Here is a 24345-nt window from a genome sequence, read left to right on the forward strand (position 1 = left end):
GATCCTCCTTGAAATGATTCTACTCCTTCATTGGAGTCCAGCTGTGTTTAATTAAACTGATAGGACTTGATTAGGAAAGGCACACACCTGTCTATATAAGACCTTATGTCAGAGCAAATGAGAGTCATGAGGTCGAAGGAACTGCCCAAGGAGCTCAGAGACAGAATTGTGGCAAGGCACAGATCTGGCCAAGATTACAAAAGAATTTCTGCAGCACTCAAGGTTACTGAGAGCACAGTGGGAGAAAGTTCCACAAAGTCAACTATCACTGCAGCCCTCCACCAGTCGGGGCTTTATGGCAGAGTGGCCCGACGGAAGCCTCTCCTCCATGCAAGACATATGAAAGCCCGCATAGAGTTTGCAAAAAAACACATGAAGGACTCCCAGACTATGAGAAATAAGATTCTCTGGTCTGATGAGACGAAGATTGAACTTTTTGGCACTAATTCTAAGCGGTATGTGTGGAGAAAACCAGGTACTGCTCACCACCTGCCCAATACAATCCCAACAGTGAAACATGGTGGTGGCAGCATCATGCTATGGGGGTGTTTTGCAATTGAAGGAAAGATGAATGCGGCCAAGTACAGAGATATCCTGGAAGAAAACCTCTTCCAGAGTGCTCAGGACCTCAGACTGGGCCAACGGTTCACCTTCCAACAAGACAATGACCTAAGCACACAGCTAAAATAACAAAGGAGTGGCTTCAGAACGACTCTGTGACCATTCTTGACTGGACCAGCCAGAGCCCTGACCTAAATCCACTTGAGCATCTCTGGAGAGACCTGAAAATGGCTGTCCACCAACGTTCACCATCCAAACTGACGGAACTGGAGAGGATCTGCAAGGAAGAATGGCAGAGGATCCCCAAATGCAGCTGTGAAAAACTTGTTGCATCATTCCCAAGAAGACTCATGGCTGTACTAGGTCAAAAGGGTGCTTCTACTCAATACTAAGCAAAGGGTCTGAATACTTATGACCATGTGATATTTCAGTTTTTCTTTTTTTAAAAATTTGCAAAAAATTCTACATTTGTTTGTTTTTTTTCTGTCAAGATGAGGTGCTGAGTGTACATTAATGAGAAATAAAATGAACTTTTTGGATTTTAGTAAATGGCTGCAATGAAACAAAAAGTGAAAAATTTAAAGGGGTCCGAATACTTTCCGTACCCACTGTATCTCCAGTTGAACCCCCACCCAAATCTTACCAAACCTACACTAGCTATCGCCAAGAAGGTCATCCTCATAAATTGGAAAACTAAACAATCAATAAACATTAACCATTGGCTAAATCTGCTCACTGAACATATTGCAATGGAAAAAAAATAACTGCTTCTCTGTCAAATGTCGTCTTTTTGAAAACATGGAACACATTTATTACAAATCTTAATTTTGATAATACCAGTTGGCACATGCCGCCGAATCACCAACCAACCCTAAACTCTATACATTAGTAATGATACACAGGCACACATTAAAATAGCCCACACATTCAACCTGTCACTACCAGCAATCTGAAATCACATCTCTCAGTAACAAACCCATTCATCTCTCATCTCACCAACATTTCATCATCATTTACTTGGATTGTATATTCATATATATTCTTTTTTTTTTCTTTCTTTCTAAAGGCTGACAGTTGCAGGATGAGCTGGCCTCCTCACAATTGTCTGGGGGCTGCCCACCAGCACAACAACCTTTAGTTAAATACATAAATAAACTTTAAAATACTAAAAATAAATTAAAACAGACGATTGCTGGGCTCTACACCACAGGTCCGGACACAGAGATCCCTGCTCCTCTCCTGTGTCTCTGTGCCGGGTGCCCACCTTCCCAGTGGCTCGGCCTGGATCCTGCCCCTGTCTGTATCTGTCCTGTGTCCTAAATGCAAACACCTTATCACACAAATAAAATAAAAAAAAAAACATGCCTGTTTCTATGCACCGGTGGATCATGCCAAATGGCTTGTGCCACTTAACTTGGTGACGAAATGGAAGACGGAATAAATCAGCTGACCGTCAGAGAAACTGCTCTCACAAACCAACAAGAGAAACAAAAATTACGCAAGAAAATGACTTTGAAATGAAAATGAAAAATTTTATTTTCACATGTAACAGTTTTCTCTTTTACACTGACATATTTACAATCAACAGAGGGCAGTATTGTTGCTGCAGCTCTGCTTTGAAACTCAAATCTATACACTTGCTGCTTATGTACAACCTCCTGCAGTAAAGAACATCTTGTGTAAAATCCTAAAAAGATATCAAAACTTTACAACAGATCATTTTTGATCTACAGAAACTTAAAAAAAAAAAAAAGTGTAGTAGAGAACTCTGGAGTGTAGGCACATCGGACTTCATATTGCAGCTGTCAGTATACATTCATATTTACCAACATTACGATCAGAAAGCAGACATGCAGTAGTAAAGTACCATAATGTAAAGAGAGATGTGCAGCATTGAAACAGGGCTGAGGTCTCAAGTGCATGCTGTGACAACACAGAGGCAGGTCCACGGAGTCTTTGGTATAGTGTCGAGAATAAAGTTGCTGAAAATGAGCAACATTTCTGCACAACTTGTTCCTTTTGAAAAAGAGAAAACGCTATTTCATCAAACAGCACATGAGTGCATATTTTTAAAAGTTTTATGTTTAAAAGTCGATCCAGTCAATGGTTATCCTTAAAAATAAGAATAGAAATAAAATAAAAGAGTCAAAATACTACAAAAGAGTACAGTGTGCAAAACTGGGTCTATGATCTGTGGTGCCCCTGCGTCACAGGGCTCACTGTCCTGGCAGAGATGCTGTGAAGAGCACAGCAGAGCGTCTCCCGGAGAATCACAGGATCTCCACAGTCCACCTTTGGTTCAGTTTTCTCTCATCCAACGTGTTGAGGATCACCTGGTTCTTGTCATACTGAAGCCCACCTAGGAGGAAACACAAGACAACACAAGTCAGTGTGGATGAAGTCAGTCATTACGGAATCAAAATAATGAACCATTTCCCATCACTGCACCTTCTTATGTACAGCAGGAGATGGCGCTGTTGGATCAGGACTAAATCTCACTCACATGGTGAGTCGTTCATCCTTTTTTTTTTATTCCACAAAACTCTACAAAGAAGTGTCTAAAGTTAAGACAACAAGTCTGACCTTTGACCTCCAGGACCAGGTCAGGTTTGAGGTGGCACCGCACCAAGCCATCCGGAGTGATGTTCCACAGCTCGTTGTTTTTGCCTCGCTCTGGAGAAACGCAGAGCCTGCTGCCCGCCATCACCACGCTGCCGGTGTTCTGCAGCCAGCAGTCCTCCACCAGCTGGAGACATAGATGAGGTTTAAGATGAATTTAACCAGTCATTGTACTGTGTGTAAGCTACATATAGGGGGTCACAACAGACACAGAGGTCACTGTAGGGATAGTGTTAAATCTTAGACTGTTACGCGGTCGCTGACTTCTTCTTCTTGAGATACAGAGCAGCTGCTTGTTTGTGTTTATAAAGGAAGGAAGCCATTTGATGATTACTATGAGAATGAGCCAGATAACAGTCAGAACACTGTAAACATATTTTCTTCTTTATAGACGGCCATTTACAGAGTAGTAGTGTCACTGTTCTAAAGACATATGAGGACAGCTTCTTCAGAACTGAGGAAGCATCATGCAACGACAAGTGTATCAATGCATCCTCTATAGTCCTTCAATAAACATGAGACATCTTGGACTCTTGTGAACTGGACCTCAGAAACAGCAAACTGGTCGTCATCATAATCTTCAAACTCTAAGCTACAGCTCTAGTCGTGTCTCTGGCACCTCCAACTTTGCTACCACAGTTCATGACGGAGGTCACCAGTGGAATAAAGAAAGTCAGTTGGGAATACGTGTTTTTTCCTGCTCTGCATATTGTCTTGATCACGCCCTTGTTCATCAGGTACACTGTTGTTAATAATAAACGGTGCCAGAGGGTAAAATAATTAGAGATGTGGCTATCTTTCAAAAAACTGAGTTGAACTGAGTGACAGCTGCTTCCAAATGATCAAACTTTTTGTGTAAAAACTGAGGATGGGTGTGCGACCACAATCAAAGCCAGGAGGTGATTATCATTATCAGACTTCTAGTATTTCTTTGACTATACTCCAGGTGCTGCCTTAAACATGTTTTCAAGTCATTTTCCAGTCCCATGGGTGAGCAGATGAATGAGTGTTTTAGCAGTTTTGTGTGGTGTTGGTATAGTGCTGTACCTTGCATGTGAGCAGCCCGTCCCGACAGAGCCAGATCTGCTCCATCCCTCCTGTCTCCTCCACAGCCTGAACCCTCATCAGCGTGATGTCCTCCACAGTTCCCGTCAGGGACATCACGCATCCCGTCTCCCTGTTCCGCAGACGGAGGTACATCTGCTTCTGTTGGAGGGAAACATGTAAAAGCTACACGGTTAGATTTTGAATTTGAAGACGTGTCGGTCATTTGAATTCTTTCCACACAGCAAAAAAAAAACAAAACAGAGACATTAACTTGATGTGACTTCCATACCTGCAGTAATGGACGTAGGGATCCTATTCGCTGCCAGCCGCTGAGCTTGCACCAATCAGCCACTTCACCTGGCTGAAGGAGCAGCTGTCGACCAGAGTAGTTACTACCTTCATACACCACCCACCTGAGGAGAAGACAATCAGCCGTGTTAGCTCAGCTCTGCATGTAAAAATGAACATTTAAAGTTGAGCTCCGTGACTTAAAGCACTAACATGTTTGACTTGTGGCTTTCTCACATATTTGACATGTTTACTGCTCTTAATGAGGACATGTCCAGCTCTAAAGGCTACTCTAACACCATTTAAGGGAATTTCATGTGTCCCTGTCAAAGCTTTTTCAGGATTATGAACATTTCCTCCACTCGAACCTTCACACACCAAGGCTGGCTGGTAAAAGGTGGTTTAAGTGATTCTGGAAGAATCTAAAACCACGACAAATGTGATGTGATGTAGTGTGAGCAACAGAATGTAACTAACTGTCCATAGGTCTCCATGTCATTTAACGTTACCTGACACACACGTGCTGTCTGAAATAGCGAGTTAACGTTGTGTGGCTCAATCCGAGTCACTTTGTGTGTTTCCCATTTACAGAGCCAGGAGCACAGACAGAGCAGAAAACTAGCAGGCTGTCAATCAAGTTAGAATCAGGTTTTTAATGCCGGTGTTTGTTCATGATAAATTACAGACTGCCTGTAAAAATAAGAGAAAAACAGCAGATAGAATTTTTTAGCACGGACGTACATTCCTCCCTCCACCACCAGGGAGCGTATGCGTGCGTCGAGGCCTGCCTGCAGCAGGTTCTCGGCTCCGTTTGTCAACACGACTCTGCGACCTCGACAGTCCACCTTACTGAACAAGATGATGGAGGGCAGAGAAAACTCCTGAACAAGAAGACCAGAAAGAGCAATCCTTTGTTAGTTTGTTTGTTTTTCCCACCAACAAGGCAGTGTGAGGAATACAGTACAATACTCACATGTCCAGCAGTCTGCATGGAGCGGATGCTAGAGTCTGCAGACAGAAAGCCCATGGCCTCCGTGTTGGGATATTCTCCTTTCTCCAACACGTACATGTTCTCTGTGAACTGGGCTCCTTCAAACATGACCCAGCTGACACACAAAGATACACACACATTATTGTTGTCGTATTGTTCTTCAGTTTTGCCGATGACTCTGTTTCTAGGGTTTAATAGTGCAGAGGGCTGTCATATTTCTAAACTTTTTTTCGTGTGTCATCACTGACAGTTCCATGCAGTGTTTGGTCCCTACCTGCCAGCCACAACCTTACAGGACCTGGGAGTAAAGTCCTCATCCAGAGCTGCTGCGCTGTCCTCCAGAACCACCAGCTTTCCCTGGAAGTCTGCCTCAGAATACAGCTGCACCTAAAACACACATACAGACAGAGTTTAGAGAACCGGAACAGACAACCAGGATGGTTGAGGAACAATCTGTTTCATATGAAGCCTTGAATGGAGGGCTGATACCTTGAATTTTGTTGCTTCCATCAGTGTGTCCTGTAGAACAGACGGGAAAGAGGCTCAAATTAAAAACAACAACCTAATAAACAATCTCATAAGTCACATTCTGTTTTTAACAAATCAATTTCTTACATGGAAGACCGGCTGCATGGATGAGATCTTGTAGTTCTGGGCTCCCCAGTCCTCTGGGTTTGCATACAGGCCTTTCTCCAGGATGTAGAGCTCTCCGCTAAATCCAGGCTTCTCAAATCCCACCCACCTGTACGGCACATTAAAAAAAAATAAACATCCTGAGATGCAGAAACCTGACAGTGTTTTACAAGAACTCATTAAGACAGAGGTAAATCTGCCATTGTAAAAAGAGGAAGTCCATGCCATGAGGGTTGTTTAACACTTGAGTAGGCGAGGCAGATGCATAGCAAACACTGGGAGGTTACATAGAGGTGTTAATAAAGGTTACAAATCCACTCAGGTAAACCGTGGACTCGGCCGACTGACAAAACTCTGAAAAAATCACATGGTTTAAAGGTGTTAATGAAGTATCTTTAAAAACTGAACATCATATCCTGAAACTTCTAAAACGAGCAGGTAATGTATATCTTTAGGATGAGCTAAAGACTCTTTGAGTCTTTGCCCTCAGGAGATGAGAGTGTTTTCTTCTTTGTCAAAGTATCAGTTACCCAAATGATCGTTGTAGATTATTCGTAATTATATCCTCTCGGGCTGTATGTGTTCACACGCGCCTGTGTATGTTTGTGTGTACAGTGACAGAGCACTTAGTCATGTGTGGAAGGTGAGCCGCACACACCCTTCTAAACACTGCAAGGGCGTGGATGGCCCACAGTCAGAATGATTCCCTCCTTTATGACGAATTTTAGCGTTGTGAGTTATCGTTTGCTTTTTGACTTACACTCCACTCATGACGTCGGCGGACTGAGTCTTAACACCATAGCCGACGTCCTCCATGTTGACGACGGGACCCAACAAGTCCACGTTGTGGCTCAGCTGATTAAAGTGGCGCTCACTGAACAGTTTGACGTGTGGGGACAGGAAATCCTTTGGAAGATAATAACGCAGGAACATGATTAGTCTTTTATGTTTCCACATAATGTTTCCGGCACTGTTTCAATGACCTGAGGACTGTGAAACACAACAGCAGTCAGTGCTTAGCGCCATGTGGTCAATAACACAGAGGGTGGTACTTACCGTGCATACAGGCCGCAGTGACAGGAGCCCATCCTCAGATCCTCCCCAGTCGCTGCAGTGAGGATACTCCCCCTCCTCCAGGATGTACTGCTGGCCTTCAAAATCTGCTTCTAGATAGCCCACCCAGCTACAAGGATTAAAACACAGAAAGTCACAAAAAAAAAAATCACAACTTTTACTTTTTCTCATTTGATTTTAAGAAGACTAAATATCCTAAAGGATGCCTGCCAAACAAAGATAACGATGATGACTCAAACTGATACTTACAGACCACCGAGTATCTTTATCGACCCCACTCCCACTAGCTTCTTGTCCGGTTTGCCTGTACTTTCTTCTTCTGGTTCTTCTTGCAGGTTGTACACGTCACTGTCGACCTCTATACACTCTCCACCAAAGTTGGGTTTCTCAAACACTAAGGCCTGGATGAGAGAGGGGGAGGAAGGGGTTAAATGTGAGCATCACTCGTCTGTGTGTAGAGTTTTGGGTTCATTTCTGTCCTAAGCTAGAGTACAGTGTAATGTGGCGTTCAATATATCTTGACATATCTCACGCTTGTCTTAAGGTGGGGCTCAGAGCTGGAGGCACACAGTGGTTTGGATTTGCTCTGAGCTGTAATCCAGAACATTTATAGGACATTTCCCTCAGGAACATCCAAGGCTGGGCTTTGTTGTTGGCTTGCAAGTGGATGAGAGACGGGAACGCTGACAGTTTCATGGCTTTCATTTACGAAAGAAAAAATAAATTTCCACCTAAAACTCAGCAGACTGCTGCGCGCTGTGGAGTTTTCTCCACATCCAGGTGCTTTTTGTTTGTTTGCTACAAGCATATCAAATATCAGTCACCCAGCAGGAAATGCAAACAACAGGGTGACTCGTTCTGACGTTTGTCTGATCTGAACAGTTCTTCAGATGCAGGAATGTGCAAAATGGACCTAGTTCTTGCTTTTCCATAGTTCATGGAACATTTAGGTCAAAAGAGGTTATTAGTTTATCAGGTTATCCTGCTTTGGGTAATTTACCGGATGAATTTAAAACTACGGACACAAATACTAGTGAATAGTTGTAATTTACAGAGCCCACAGTGACATATTCTTGCTGCTTTTTTTCACCATTGACTCCACCATCTCGCAAGCTTCAATTTACTGTCATACATGACAAAGAAAAACAGCACATTCTCACATCTGACAAGCTAAAAACCAGAAGATACCTGACATTTTTGCTTGAAAAATGAGTGATACGATGAATTGATCGTCAATACAGTTGCCGATTCGTTTTCTGTTGATGGATTAAGCGATTCATTTGGCTCTTTAGTCACATTCCAGCCAGTGTGCGGTATAAACAGCAGATATTGACTTGAGACAATGTAGTGTAGTGTACACACCTTGTTTTCAAGGGGGTGCTCCACTTTTATCAGTCCCTGTGATGGAGAGACACAGTTGTCAGAGATAAGATAAGTGATAAAATGACTATGTATGTTTATCTGGACTTCGTGTACTGTACCATTCGGAGGGGTCTGAGAGACCCGATGAATGGCTCTGGAAAACCCCAGGACTCTGGGCAAGGATACTCCCCCTCCTCTAACACTGCTAGAAAACCTCCAAACCCTGGATCAGTGTACACCAGCCAGCTACAGACACATGGGAGAGAGAAAGTGAGTAAAAGAAGGGGAGGGAAGCAGGATAGGTGATGTGGGCACGTTACAAATCATTGGGTGACTTCTCTGTGATCTGAGGATGCAAACCTATCACATCATGAAGGGACTAAATGCAGCATTTTTACTCTCTACAGCATAAACCAGCTGAAAAATGTAAGCGCTAACCATCAACAATCAGCAGAGGTTAAAACTATGTCAACCACAGGCTCTACCCTGCAGCATGCATTCCTTCATAGACAGAAAACAGATGCTGCACACGCTCAGAAGGTTTGCATCTTTGTAAGCTTTAAAACTAACAGGCGCAGGGTGAAATGGAAATATGTTTTCATCATCCAACATCCCCATTTACATTCCCCCTTTTTCTTTGAATGAGTGACACAAAACAGGCGGTGGCTTGAGTGTCCGATGAACTTACACTCCAGAATGGACCTTGATGGATCCCGTGGTCTGTGGGATCGCGTATGAGCCGATCTCCACGGTGTCGTCACAGTAAGATGACATCCTGCCCAGCCCATTTACCTCTGCAAACAGGTCAATTCGAGGTATGCTATAGTCCTACGAAACGCAAAATAAAAATAATGTTTTGAAATACTCACAAACCATAACACAAATAACCTATAATACAACACAAGACGTCTGCCTATACAAAACAGTCTAAAACTGACAAAACTATGATTTATATCAAGCATATTTCATAATTAAAATATAAAAGAGTAAGGAACCAGTGCAAGCTTTTGGTATTTAACCATGTTTGATACTTGATGAGGAAGACAGTTTTGATATTTAATACACAACCATATTTAGGATGTGAACTCCAGGATCTATAAAACCTGCAAAGACATTTTGTGGAATTATAGGAGGAAAACAAAATGAAGTATCAATCATTTAGTGACTCAGCATGAGCACTTACCCTGACTGCCAACCGGATAGATCCTATGATCATAGGTGCTGTTGGTACAGGCTGACCCATCTGGTCTAACGTTGTTGGAGTTCCCTCTTCGGCCCACATGTTTATTATGTGCTCTGAAGGACCTTCCTCGAGGGCAATGACACGACCCTGGAAGCCTGGTTTTTCATAGAGGAGCCAGCTAAAGAAAAAGATTAGATAGATTATTCTTATTTTTATTAAAGATACAAATTATACAATCAAAAAAAGCACAGTCAAAGCACAAAGACCCGTACCATCCTCTGATGACTCTGACTGAGATAACAGGTGACAGCTTCAACGCGGTCGTGTCCTCTGCATTAGAGTGCAGTTCAAATGCTTCCCCTCCAAACTGAGCATGTTCGTGTATGACAATCTTGATGGGGAAATAGACATTTCATTCAAATATGTAGCAGCAACAACAACAAAATAAAATAATAATAAAAAGTAAAGTAAATAACATGCAATTGTACCTTTCCAGGCCTTTTGTGGAACCCTCTTACTACAGGCACCTGAAAAAAATATAAGTTTTTGAATATGAATTTGAACATGGGCTTTTAAAAAGAACATAGTTCCTCAAAGAACAGAGCTAACTTGTTTTAATCGGTTTGCATCGTCAAAGCCAAATTATTATATAGATTAATATTATTATTATTATAGGAACATTTCTTATCACCACCTGTCTTGTGCCAAATGTAGTCATTGGACATGATTTAACACTACTCCATACATAAAAGTGGATTGCATGTAAGGAGTGCTACCACAGGTCCATCATTCCAACAGCTAGCATGACTTTATGACTTTCTTTAGATTGACATATTTCTATATATTTCTTACTTATGAGTTTTTCTTATCAACCTTGAATTCCCTGGTGTGGGATCATTAAAGTCTATCTTATCTTGTCTTATCTTACCCTAGTTTAGCTTAGCTTAGCTTAGCTTAGCTGAAGAACCATATCCATAACTAAAACATTTCAACCGTTCAGCTGTTGCTTCATTCTGATGTTACAGCTAATTCAATATTTGGATATATTTTTAAGTCAAATAATTTCTATAATCAAATCAGTTAAGCTACTTAACTCTTTCCACATGTCCTTCAGCAACTGCATAAGTACCTGCTCTACCTGGGAGTCACTGAGGTAGAATATACAGTTCATTTTGACTGAACAAAACTAAAGTGATTGTCTTGTTGTACCAAGGGTCTAAATGAAAAGAAATGAACACGCAGCAGGTATGACATGTAACACGTTGAACTAAACACAAATAGTTCTTTTGCATCGTTCTGGTTCATTTGCATGTTGATGCAAATCTCTTTTTGGGTTGAGCTTTGGCTGATGTTTTGCTGATTTCCTGTGCAAAATTCCAGACTGGAGACATGCTCCTTGTCTCACCTGTCCTCACCTGCAAATGATGACTTTGTTGCAATTGCATGACAAAAAAAAACAAAAGGTTATGAAACTTAGACACTTTTCCATGCAAATTAACCAATGCTTTGTGTCAAAGGCTAGCATGTCAAAACCCATCTATTTCATTAGATTGCTAAAGACGCTTAGTAATAATTACAGTGAAATTCCTACCTTGGTCCTGGAAGTAGAAAGTCCATTTCGAGAAGTCTCCCGGTTGCTTCTGCTTGTCAGAGGCGGTCCTGCAGGTGCCTTCAGGCCCACATCAACATTAGGTGTTCCTGCTGTCGAGGGCTGGTCCATCACAGTACTCCCCTTAGTATTCAGTTTAGTTTTAGTTGTCTCTGTAGAGCCCTCGGAGTCCTTAGATTCTCTGTTGTTCTTCTTGAGGTATTTTTCTAAATGATCAGGCAGCTTTATCTCAGAGAAAGAGGGCAAAGGAGGAAGAGAGGAGGGACTGGATGCTGACTCACTTACTGTACTTATACCACCACCCACAAGCAGGCCTTGATCTATGCCTTTCACACCCTTCTTATCTGCCTCAACCACAGGAAGAGGTGAATCAACAACTCCCTGCTTTCCAAGCACGGGCACGTCCTGTTGTTGATTCGTTGTGCTATTTGAAGCTGATGTAGCTTCCTCTTTTGTTTTCCGGGAGGACAGAGGAGAGCTCAGTAAGCTGGAGAGGATAGATATCCTTTCAAGTCGTGACGTTAACTTCCCAGCCTCTTGCCCATTGTTTTGATGCTCTTCTTTTCCTGCATCCATATTTGTCCCCTCTTTAACTCCATCTTTTCCTTCCACCTCATCGAGTGGTTTCATTTGGCCTCCAGTCCTGTTGGCACTACCTTGTGCGCGTTTTTCCAGGCTCCGTCCTTCCCTTTCATCTGCTCTTTGTTTAATCACCATAGCTGGGGAAGGATCCCTAAGACTTCTGCCATTTTTCCTTAAGCCGAACTGGAACTCAACTGGATCCAGTGTTTTCTCAAAATTGTCCTCCTTTATGGCCGGCATGACAAAAGGTGGAGATGGGGACATTTTACGGATATGCCTCTTTGGAGGTATTGAGAAAGGAATGCTGCCCTCCTTAATGCTCCTGATAAAATCATCTAAGTCATCCGATTCAAGAGATTCATCCTCGCTCGCTGAGGCATCTAATTTTCTTTTATGTTCCCTTTTCTGTTTGTGATGATGTTCCACATCTAACCAGCTAGAAGGGGATTCGTTCTTTAGCTGAAGACTTTGAGGTGAAGTGGGTGGTTTCTGTGTAGGTGAAAGAGATGGACTGAGTGTTGTCTTCACAGGCTTTTGTAGATCACTGTGTTTTATGGTCTTCTCTTCTCTGCAGTTCTGCAGAGTTTGCCGTTCCTGATTCGAACCACTATCATGTTTTGTTTTTTCTTTGGTGTCTTTGTCATTCTTTTCAGCATCAGTACTCAGTACTTTACCTGGAACAATGATGAGCTTGTCTTTTTGTTCTCCACTTTTTTTGCTGGATGTGTCTTTTACAGAAATTGGTTCTGACTCTTGCTTGGCATCAATCTTTGATGCTTTTGTCTGCTGTTCCTCCTGCTTCATCACTTCATTTTCAACTCGAACACTCTTTTCAATTAGGTTTTTCTGTTTCTCTTTCTTATCAGTCTTACTCTCTGCTTTTTCAGTTGTGGAAACACTTGATTTTTCAGATAATTTGGTATCTTCGTTCATCTTGAAAGACTCTTTTGTCACAATCTTTGGTTCTGGTTCAAGGTTTGGAGAGATGACTTTTATTGATTTGTTTTTCCCTGGTTTAGTAATGTCCTCATCTTGGTCTCTAACAACCATGGACTTCTGGTCTTGCTGGATACTAATTTCATCGTTAGCATTCATAAATTCAGTATTCAAACTCTTTGTTGATGAATCCTTTGCTTCTGTCATTTCTTTTCCACCATCTTGAGTTGTATCCACTTGTGAAACCTGGCTCTGTGTTGCCTTCTCTTGAGCTGTTTCTGTCTCAGTTTGCTGTTCTAGACTATTTCCCTCTGTTTGTTTAATATCCTCACTTTGGTCTCTAGCAATTAAGGCCGCGTGGTCCTCGTGGCTACTAATTTCAGTGTCAGCAATCACATTTGAAATCTCTTTTGGTAAATCCTTACCAAATGCCATTGTTTTACTCTCTTCTTTAGTGTCTTCAGCACTAGTTTTAGTGATTAAGGCTTTTAGTTCTGGAGTTTGACCCTCCTTTGCAACGTCAGTGTGTGTGTCCTCCTGATGTGATTCACTATCCCTGACCTCTTTGTCTTTGGTTCGAAGTCCTTTGGGTTCCAGCTCATTTTTCACAATTGATACCTTCACCTGCTGATCTGTTTTCTTACAGACACTAACTCCATTTTCCTTTGAGAGGATCCCACATTCCTGTTTTGTATCAACCACACTGGCTGTATTTTCATGGAGTGCACTTCTTGCTTGCTCCATCTCTGTCTTAATCTCTTCTAGGACATCTGTAACTACTGTCTGTGCTTTGTCCTCTGAGACAGGCTGTAAATGTTTCTCTTCTGGCAATAGATGCGTTGGTTTCTCTGGTTTTGTAATGTCTTTCTCCACTTCATTCTCGGTAGTTATACCCTTGAGCTCCTTTTTGCAACTGTTCTGTGAGTCAGTGCCTTCCATCGTTACGTCATTCAGCCTTTCATTTGTTTTTGAGTCCTTCTTCTGTCTTTCAATTTCTCCTGCCAGTAAAAGGGGCTCTTTGTCCAGCTGATTTTCAACATTCTTAGGCAATTCACAAACAGTCGCAGTCTCTGTTTGAGTGTCCAAAGTCTCTACTGGTTTCCTGCCAAGCTCCTCTTCACTTTTCTCCTCCACCTTCAAATCTTTCTCTAAATCTCTGCTGAATGTGAGTGATCTCTCACCTTCAAGGATGATATCTGTGATTTGATCCTTCAGTGATTCCTTTTGCTGCTCTTTACTTGTTGTGTTACCTTCTAGTGAAACAGGGACAGAAGTCGCTGAACGTACATCTGTTGGCTCAGCATCCTGGTCTTTTGAGGGTAAATTAGCAGTAATATTAGTTGTATCATAGCTGTCAGAAGTGACCTCATTTGATTTTGGAAGGGAAACACTATTAGGCATAACACCTTTCTGATCAGAGCGAAACATTATGTCACAGCGAATGCTGTCAAACAAAACAGGTTTGGCTGACATATCAGTTACATCCTCATGAGCTGGTATTGTGTCCTGAGCCGACACTGCAGAATCTGGCTCTTTAAAGTCTGGTTTTAAGTTACCTTTTAGGTGGGTTGTCTCTAAAACGTCTTTCTCTTTTCCCCCTTCTGAAGAAATCTTTTGTGTAAACAGTGTTTCACGTTTCTGTGTGGTGTTGTCATTTTGAATGTGACATACATCTTCAGATGTAGACTCAACTTTTGTGTGTTGTTTGGTCTCACACTCACCTCCCGGACTATCATTCTCAGCCTTATTTACATCAGTAACTGGTGAGTGAGGAGAACTTTCTTTGGCAACCTCACAGATAGGCAATACCTCAGCTCCTGGGCCTGTGACTGCTGTATTTTCTGTAATAATCACACTGTTGTTTTGTACTAAAATGTCTTCAGTCGTAGGATTGGTTATGTTCTCCTCTAATTCCTTTGTCTCTGTTCCTTTCAGTTCGATTTCACTGATACTGGACTGATTGTCTGTCAGTTCTTCTAATAAGTCACCACTGACGCCGTCCTTCACTTTATCTGCTATGACACTCTCAGATGCTTTGACAGATATCTCTATGTTAGTTTCCTGATTTGAGTCCTCCGGTTTAGATGTAGATGTGCTTGGAGAACTGTTGGATGGTGAATCTTTTCTGGATTTTAGTTTGTTAGAACTTCTCTGGCCCCTTGTAGGAAGCTTGCTTACAGGTGATGACGGATCAGCTGAATCCTTTGCTGGAGCTTTGCTGGGTTTGATGTCACTTTGTTTGGAGAGTCTCAATGAGACAGTTTTCTCTTGTATGGAGGGAGGTGGAGAGACACACGAGGTGGGTGTGTCACTCTCTTTATGACTAACACTTCTTTTAGAGAGTTTGGATGGCCTTGTTGACAACATGCTTCCTGTAAAACACACACACACACACACACACACACACACACACACACACCGTTTTAATACAATGACAATAAAAAAACACCTCAAATGACAAAAAAGTGTCTTACTTCAAAGAAACTGTTCTATAAAACAATAATGTAAAAAGATCAGGAATGTTCATCTCGGAAAGTTTTTAAACCTCAAAACTGAACTATGTGTACAAATATTTCATTCATGTCAACAGAACGGGACAAGGATATTCTCATGCTGACAGTGTACAGTCTAGTATACAACATGTAGTGATCGTACTGTCTTACCTTTCATGGGACTCAGGGGTGAGGTCTCACTACCTGGTCTCTCGCCAGAAGTTACTTCTTGCTCCTGCTCTGCACTCTGCTTTCGGAGTGTCTTGGGCCTGTCTGAATCTGTCTGAATGGTTATTGGTTGTCTGCTTTTTATTGTTGGAGATGAAACGGGCAACCTAGAGGCATTATTCTCCAGATGGTGTTGCGCCCGTTTTTTGACATCCCGGCTCTCCATGTCATTTGGGTGTCCTGTTTCAATACTGCTCTCCTCGTTGTCCACCTCCATACTATTTACAAGGTTAAAAGAGTCACTGTCTTCATCTGCCTTTTCTTTAATATGCTTTATTCCGGTCTTGTGAGTCGTTTTTGTGGGAGAAATATCTCCTGGGCGAGCCTTCCCCCCTTTGGCTTCTTCGAAACTTGGTTTCCTGCCAGCTTTGGTTGGAGTGACCGGGGATTTCAAAGACTCTTTGGTTCTGGGTTGTTTCTGCAGTTTGGAAGTGACCACCGAAGCATCAGTCGGTGATGTTTTATCTGGTGTCACCGGAGATTTCACATCAGCGTCTGATGTCGACCGTTTGGGAATTTTAGACTTTGAACCTGTCACACTTGAGGAAGCACCGGAGCTTTGGTCTTTTAAAGTTGGCAACATTGAGACTGTTTTATCATTGCTATGTTCCCTCTGTGATGGCAAATCACTGGGACTTCCCACTTTTGTACTCTCTGTGGAGGTCTTATCCTTTGTTGTCACATTTTTGGTCCTGCTGCCAGCTGCTGAGGATGGGCTCCTTGTTCCACTTGTTGTGGTATGCCAACTTTCTGATGTTGATTTAACCCCTCGTTTAGATGGTGTAGCCTGGTTAGTCCCTTGGCCTTTTACGCCGGACCCCACTGCCTGTGACTTTGGTCTGTGCATGTCTGAGGTATCGTCAAAGTCAGAGGCTTCAGAGTCTATTTTTTCTTTAACTATGGGTTCAGGAGTATTTGTTTCAGAGTGTGTATTCTCATCTGTTGTTGGCAATGTCTCAAGGTTGTCTTCCTTGAATTCCACATTGTTGTTTGGGAGGCTTGACAGTCTGAAGGGAGAAAGAGTGTGTGTGAGAGAGAGAGTCATTAAGACAAATATTTTAGAATAACCTTTATAAACACATTTGTGAAGCTCTTTAAATAAGGGGACTGGTCTATATTTTTGAACGATCTTTCATGCAGTTCAGTTGTTGTAAGTCTTCTTTAAATAGATATAGACAGGGCAGAAAGAGACAAAGGTGCCTCTGAGCAACAGTTAAATAAGAAGATAAGAAGCCACCAGTCATTGGTAAATGAAATTAGTTTGAAAATATGTGCAGGTTTTAACAGGAAAAGTGAGCTTTAGAAGTGCTGGTAGACAGATCTTGTTAACTTTTAACTCTATCCTAAGAAAAATTAACCAGCTGCCAGTTATAGCTACATATTTACAGATTTGCTAGGAATATTTTTCTGATGTAAAGTGCCTTAAAAGAAAGTTTAAACTTAAAACAGGCAATTTAAAGACAAACAGAAACTGCTGTTAAAACTCGGTGTGCTCAAGAAATCCGCTGCAGTATTTGTGAAAGTAAATCATAAATCAGAGTCTTCAGGTATTTTTAAGACCATCCACAGCCTGCAGCGCTTTAGTTATATATGCATGCCATGCATTTTATCTATGTGTCAGTGTAACCATGTAACCCTAAAGTCAAACAAATGACTAACTTATTCAGGTAGTGTATACACCATAGGTAAACAAAAAAAAAAGATGACCATTTCAAATCAAACTGAAACATTGATTCAATAATTAATTAATACTACAATTATTGTTTAGTAACAAATACTTTTTAGGGTTTTTTAGCATACTTATACTCTTTTTGTATGATTAGATGTAGTGTATATGAATATTTCAGTGCCCCAGTGTGGGTTTAGCCTGTATTGTTGTCCTCTGGTACAATGGAGCATGGGAACTAAGAGCTCAGGTTGCATGGAGGTTTAGCTTTCTTTAGCTTCCCTGCTCTCTGTTTCTTCCAGGATCAAAAGGAAGACCATTAAAGTGTAACCACAGAAAATTCAAATAGACGGAGACTCACTGTTTTACTTCTGTTGCTGTGTCTGAAGCCTTTGAAGTCGAATCTCTGTCGTACTCTTCTCCTGTCTCTCCGCTCTCATCCACACTTGACGCCGGGCTCACACACACTTTCTGGCCAAGAACCCTGTGCTTCGAGGGCAGATTCACAGTCTTGCGCGTAACGCGGATTTCTCTCGATTTCCGTTTCTCCTTAAGTGAACTTGGCTTTGAATGTGTGCCACTGTCAGGCTCCTCTGGCTGCTCTAAGGTTGTTTGGAACTCCCCTGCAGTCGGTGCCAAGGAGATGGTTAATTCTGGCAAGCTGCCCCTGGACGGCGGAGTCTCTGAGGGGGTAGAAGTGCCCTCAGTGACTGAGTCGTCCTCAGGAATGACAATGACAGGTATGGCCAGCACGGGAGGCGAGTCTGTTCTGAAGCCCTCCTCCCCTTCTTTTGTTATATCCTTCTCTTTCTCCCCCTCCCTTATCACTTCCTCCTCCTCTCCCAGGTGTGTTTCCACCCATATGGCTTTGTGGAGCTGGACAGGAGAATCACCTCTGGGCACTTGTTCTTCCTCAGATGAAGGGTTCAATGCCGCGTTTACAGTTTCCCAAGATAATACCCGAGCCCTCCTCTTGGCTGAGTTTTCTCTTGACATGTCTGCACATTCTTCACCTTCCTGCTGAGACGTGACCGAGTGTGAGGTGGACGACTGAGAGCCTAAAGCTATTCCTTTTAGGGTGGTGCTGTGCCCCCTCTCTCCAACTGTCACTGATGTTTGCTTTGTTGCTAAACTTATAGAGGTTAAGTTAGGTGATTTTGGGGCCTCACTTCCTTTAGAAAAGGGGATTTTAAATGTGGACACCACGGTCTTGTTAACTGCCTCATCCCCCCCGGAGCTCTCTGTATTCTTCGCTGTACTTTCGTCCAAACTGACCAGCAGCCTCCTGCTTACTTCCTCCACCACAGAGTCTGCGAACCCCAGCCCCGAGCTCAAATCAGCATTTGGATGAGTGCTAGTAGCGAGATTCACAGTGGTGGGAGTCACATTCCCAGAATTCCTTTCACCACTGGCTGTGCTGGCCCTGCACACATGCACCTCCCTGACGCTGCTTCGGCCACTGCTGTTGCTATCTGCGAATGGGAGATCTGCTTCAGACGTGAACACAGAAGGACTGCTTGAGGCGCTGCGACTGGAGCTTTGGCTGAGGGTATCACCACACTCTGCTCCCCGTGCATAACGCGCTTTTAGCTCATCGTCTTTTCGGGAAGGAGTTGGAGTCTTTAGCCCATCCTCCTGCTGAGACTTGGGCGAAAGCGGAGATGAGGGGGATGTTGGTAAACTTGCATCGGAGGAGGCGTCTGAATTCTGCCTACTACTGCTCTTCTTTTTCTTGGAGTGGAAGAAATGGCTGATGCGATCAAACACTCCCTTCTTCTCCTCCGAATTCTAAAAGAGGACAGACAAGAAGCAGACAGAAAGATAAATAAATAGAGGTGGAGACAGCAGCTGACACACCCTTTTTTGACATAAAAAATAAGGGTGTGCTCTTTAATAGATATGTAGCCAAAAGCTAAGCGAGAAAGAACATTTCCTTTGAGTTATGACTTTCCTTTGAGATGTTAACTACCACACTGTTATTACCTAAATGACCCTGCACCGATGTATTTATTACTTTTGGATAATTCTGAACCAAGTCATTAACTGAAAGCACTTGTTAAAACTAAATGTAGATGTTTAAGTTCGGAAAAGACTGAAAGATCTATCGGATGTGACTCAGACAGAAAACATGTTCACATACAAGGTATTGTAATAAAGTTCATTAAACATCATCAACTAGAGCCAAATGAACACACCGTTACTTAATAGAATAAAATTCTTGATCGCTCTGTATTTGAACAAAGTTGGAAACAACCACACAGTATATAATTAAATTACACCTTGAACTATGGCAAATATATGTAGAACAATACAACTGGTGCATTCAGTTTCTGGAGAGAATGGGCATGGAAAATACAGATGCACTACGTTATCAAAATGTTTTGATGAGCTAAATATAATCTACTCGTGACATAAAAATGTTCGAAACAAAACCATGCCTCATTTAGTCAATGTGAAAAACATTCTGGTAAAAAGATAATTGCAGATTTGAGATGAGGAATAGATTGATAGGATACACTACAATAGTTCATATACACTATTTACTTCACATTTGAAGTATTTCTGCTTGAAAACTTAATTACTGCCTAATATTTAATCACAGAAACAGAAATCGTGTCCAGGAATCAACGACTGGAAAGAAACAAATTAGAAACTTGAGGTAAGAGAGAATTTACACAATATAATAAAAAAGGAAGAGAAAAACAAACGTGTGCCTTATGTAACCATTTACATAGATAGAATTATTGACTTCACGCTGTACATTATGTTGACTGGTGTCTTTTCTTTCTTTTATTAACTTGTGTGTCATCTTAACTTTGCTTGTGTTGTCAAACTATCTCCCTCCCTCTCTGTGAGTATATTAACAACATCTGTTAAACATGTTAAATGCAGACACCCTGGTGAAAATAACAACACACTGGGAAAACAATCACACTGGAGTGGCTAAAGACTAACCACAGCGATATGAACCTGTCTGATGCTCAAAGGTCAATCAAAGAGATCTGTATTATGAATGAACAAAGCGAAAGGGTGCAGTATGAAACAGCAGTGCCTTCCAATATGTCTCTATTCAGTTATACACCACATTTTAGTGCTGCCATGACACTTATTAACAGGATTTATATCACAAACAAGACGATCTGATAAGAGATAACCTTGTGAGTCTCAAAGAAGAAGAACAAGCCACAGTAAAAAAACAACAGTTACATACCATTATGACTTCCTGGAGACTCAACTTTTCAATTCCTTTGGAGTTCTGTGTCTAGTTCATGTTTAAATATAAAATGTAGCAGATAAAAGAAGTTAAAACATGTCTAAAATACAAAGCCGGTGTCCTTCTTCTTTAACAGACTTCACAGAAAGTTAAACAGTCCTCTCTTCTAAGCAGACAAGCAGTACTGACTGCAGTGGCTTGTGTGTGTCAAGTGTCTGACTTGAGGGCATGGCTGTTTGTATCAGAGCTCCACTGTGAGAAAAAATGATTGTGAAAGATGGTTCACATGGCAAACAAGCACAAAGAATTCACCATCCAGTGCAATTGAAAGGGTGTGGACAGACCAGCTGAAGGACAGCCTCACCCTTCCTCATTCTAGAGGGGCATATCAATAGGACATCTGTTATCTACTCTACCTTTATATGTATAAGAGGAATCCAGGCTGTATCAGTAAAGAAAACCTTTCAAACAGATCATTTGGATAGGAGCTTTACAGTGAAATGGGTCGAAGGTGATACTACACAGAGCTGCGTGACTAATACATGTGCACTCCAATGTGCGTCTATCTCAACTGCTCTGAGAGTTCAATCACATTTCCAAAGTTTTTCCTGAACAGGTAGTTTTCCAAGATAAAAACCTGTTTCGACACACTCTCCAGTGCTGTAAACATTCGCTTTATTTCACTGAGCAAACAGCAGGTAAAGACAGTCTGCGGCCAGGTTTTCCAGTTCATTTCTAAACAACGAAACAAAGAAACTTGAATAGACTCAAGTTGGGTTTTTCTATAATATGTAGTCAAAGAAGTCACACTGTACCTCGGGGCTGTTTCGACTCATTCAAAAATCTGCTGTGTTGAAGCAAGGTACATTTAAAAAGAACAGAAATGAAGTATCCTTTGTCCAGTGTGTGTTTAAGCCTTGAACGGCTACCTGTCATCCCTCTACGCAATGCGTCTACTATTAGCTCTCCACTAAGCACTGTCCTTGTATTTACTTACAGCATTGACAAATGTCAGGTAGGTGGAGATATAGTACCATATCAGTGTGCATTATGGCCCGCTTCCTTATCTGTCAGCCAACAATCTGCTTCATTCTCTGATCACTGCAGCAGATATTAATAAAGGCACAGACAGGACCAATGATGTGGATCTTAATTACAGTTAAACAGATCTTTGTGTAAACACACCGCGCTGATGTTTCGTTTTTTTCCCCCTGCCATAAACCCCCCAAGAAGTACAGTCTTTCCTATTGTTATGCACTCTAGATATGACGTATTTGAGTTCCTGAACACATTATAAAGATGGAAACATACTTAAGCTCTTAATGACTCGCTGACACAAATATCACTGAGAGCCGGTTTGACAGGTTTGAGGCAACAGAAAAAAGCCCAGGGACATTGAGATCCCATAGGATTATGTGTGTTTTATCTTAAAGGGGAAGCGCACGTTTACAACCTCTGAGTTTGTTATTTCAATCACCAGTGACAGGCTGCTCTGTCACTGAGCGTTTACTGTCCCCTACAGTCAGAAAAGAGAAGTGATCTGGTGACATCATGGAGTTAGAAGAAGAAGGAAAGCGGCGGATGGTCCTTGAGCTAGGCCTTGTGATAAAAAGGAACGAAACAGGGATTAGAAAAGTCCAAATCAGCTACAGAGAGCTCACATACCATTCTGAGGATAAGCTGTGTCTTGTACTGTACTGTGTGCACACAAAACATACGCCTCTACTGTATGCTGCCCCACCTTCTCCCCTTTGTGACCTAATTACTGTAATGCAAATACTGACGGATGAATACTTTTTATCTGCAATTGTTATTAGTGTTTATATTAATGAGCAGAATAGCTAATAATTCTGTACAAAATCTTCACTCGTGAACTTTTTTTCTTTAGTTCACTGTTTCATTTGAAAATTGAAAACAGTGGTCAGGGAACTATTCTTTACTTAAGGATTAACTGATGTAAAAGTTCCTATTTTCAGGTGTTTACACACTAATGAAACATAGTTATTCATATTATATTTAATTTCTGCCATATTCTGTAAATAGAGTCCATTTATCTTACACACTGGAACTTTCATTTTAATTATCAAAATGTACTTAAAGTATCAATAAAATGGCACATATCACATCATTGATGATTATTGATTACTGTGTGAAATGTTGGTCATGGTGGAGATAATTCAAACTACTATATATACACTGTTTATAATGTAACAGTGTTTCACATTTTATAAGCTCATCATATATTTTGTTTTCGAATTCTTTGTCATTAGTGAAGTATAATGTAGCATCAATCAGAGACAGTATTTTAGCAAATGTTTGCCACATTTTCACCATCGACACAAAATATCTCTAGAAAAGTAACAAATGTCAGAATCAGCTTCACTATTCAAGTGTGAGCATGAGAAATGTACGTTCACAGGAACAAACTAACAGCTAAGTACAGGGACGACAAGGTAAGTAGAGAAAAAGTAGAAAGTAGTAAGTACTCAGCACACGAACAATACTTATTTTGTTTATTTTGCTTTTGCTACTGTTGTTATCATTTTAAAAAAGTGTGATAATGGATATGGACAATTAAAACATAATTATGAAACATGAAGCTAGATGTTCATAAAATGAATGCTTTTATCAAGAAATGAGTAATGAAAAATAGTCATTCTTTACAGTTAAAAACTATGGAAACTTGGGGTGTTGGTTAGCTCAGTTGGTAGAGCAGCCGCCCCATGTACAAAGGCTCAGTCCTTGCTGCGGCAGCCCAGGGTTCAAATCCGACCTGTGCCTCTTTCCGGCATGATATTCCCCATCTCTCTCTCCCCACATTTCCTGTCACTCTTCAGCTGTCTCTATACAATTAGCTCAAAAAAGGCCAAAGACTATAGAAACTTACTTTACTATTAAAAAAATATGATTATACTGCTGTACTGATACTGTACTTAAAGTACAAAAAAAGTACACACCCACACACATGCACACACACACACACTGTAACATATTTCTACCATCAGCTGCTATCTATTCAGTCTAACACTGATAACAACCGAGAAAAGGAGTTAACAAAACCAACCTTGAAGAATTTGGAGGGTGAAGTAGGACTGTGTAGGTTATTCATGTCAAGGCTGATCACGGAGGTGGACTCAGAGTCAGGGCCCCAGTCCGATTCAGTCCGGAAACTGCACTCTGTGGAAACGCTCATCTGGTCGAAGCTCCTGGTAGAGAGAGCCAGGAAACGGGGAGAGAGAGAGAGAGAGAGAGAGAGAGAGAGAGAGAGAGAGGATGTTATGTCACTGGCCTTTTGTTTCTTCTCTCAACATAGAGTGCTCATGTTTTTACAGCTTCATGTAGTCACTCAGCTCCTTATCATGGAGCTTTACTACAATAAATTATTGTTTTGATAGAATCTCTTTGCAAGTGTACTGATTTTTTTAAAAACAACTTTAAAGCAGCTGCAAGGAACTTTCATTTTGTGCTAATTCCCTCTTGAGGACAAAAGCCGTATTGTTTCCACTGAATCCAACCAAATCCCAGGCAGGCATTAAAAATAACTCCATACAGCAGAAATGGTCATTCATCTCATTGATAGTCTTGTTTGTTTATGTAGGTCATATAGAGACATCAGTATTTAACTGAGACTGCTTCATAACCAGTGTTATAACCACCAAATGTAAAAACTTTATTTGGTTTCCTTCGTTCTGTAGTCCAGAAAGGTTCCCATGCTTCTGTAGCTATTTAACCGTCTGGGGACGGATTGGGCGGATCCACCTAATCTGCCTTGTAAGGGAGGTCCAGACCAAGACCGCGACCAGTCCTGTTAGGGGGAGCTGAGGTGGAGGCTGTGGACTCCTACAAATACTTGGGTCTGT

At 41.6% G+C, this 24345-nt stretch overlaps 1 protein-coding gene across 2 annotated transcripts in view; it reads right to left on the reverse strand.

Moving 5' to 3' along the window:
* Positions 1–2068: 2068 nt before the first annotated feature.
* crybg1a (crystallin beta-gamma domain containing 1a) overlaps positions 2069–24345 on the reverse strand; it is a 37571-nt gene continuing 15294 nt past the window's right edge. Inside the window, exons 2-24 of one of the 2 annotated variants that reach the window (XM_027274892.1) lie at positions 23550–23691; positions 17633–19059; positions 15549–16612; positions 12826–15257; positions 11350–12606; positions 10247–10285; positions 10031–10149; positions 9759–9936; positions 9264–9403; positions 8695–8821; positions 8576–8611; positions 7463–7614; positions 7196–7322; positions 6900–7045; positions 6122–6248; positions 5996–6025; positions 5781–5893; positions 5489–5621; positions 5257–5396; positions 4517–4640; positions 4228–4386; positions 3145–3307; positions 2069–2920 (exon numbers count right to left, since the gene is read on the reverse strand). In XM_027274892.1, coding sequence (XP_027130693.1) covers positions 2832–2920; positions 3145–3307; positions 4228–4386; positions 4517–4640; positions 5257–5396; positions 5489–5621; positions 5781–5893; positions 5996–6025; positions 6122–6248; positions 6900–7045; positions 7196–7322; positions 7463–7614; positions 8576–8611; positions 8695–8821; positions 9264–9403; positions 9759–9936; positions 10031–10149; positions 10247–10285; positions 11350–12606; positions 12826–15257; positions 15549–16612; positions 17633–19059; positions 23550–23691 — 8464 coding nt within the window. In that variant the 3' untranslated portion in view covers positions 2069–2831. Of the gene's footprint in view, positions 2921–3144; positions 3308–4227; positions 4387–4516; positions 4641–5256; positions 5397–5488; positions 5622–5780; positions 5894–5995; positions 6026–6121; positions 6249–6899; positions 7046–7195; positions 7323–7462; positions 7615–8575; positions 8612–8694; positions 8822–9263; positions 9404–9758; positions 9937–10030; positions 10150–10246; positions 10286–11349; positions 15258–15548; positions 16613–17632; positions 19060–23549; positions 23692–24345 lie in introns of both variants that reach the window. The other variant, XM_027274891.1, reaches the window with a different exon arrangement.

Source organism: Larimichthys crocea, chromosome XXIV (genome assembly GCF_000972845.2).
Source record: "Larimichthys crocea isolate SSNF chromosome XXIV, L_crocea_2.0, whole genome shotgun sequence".
Classification (NCBI taxonomy): Eukaryota; Metazoa; Chordata; class Actinopteri; family Sciaenidae; genus Larimichthys; species Larimichthys crocea.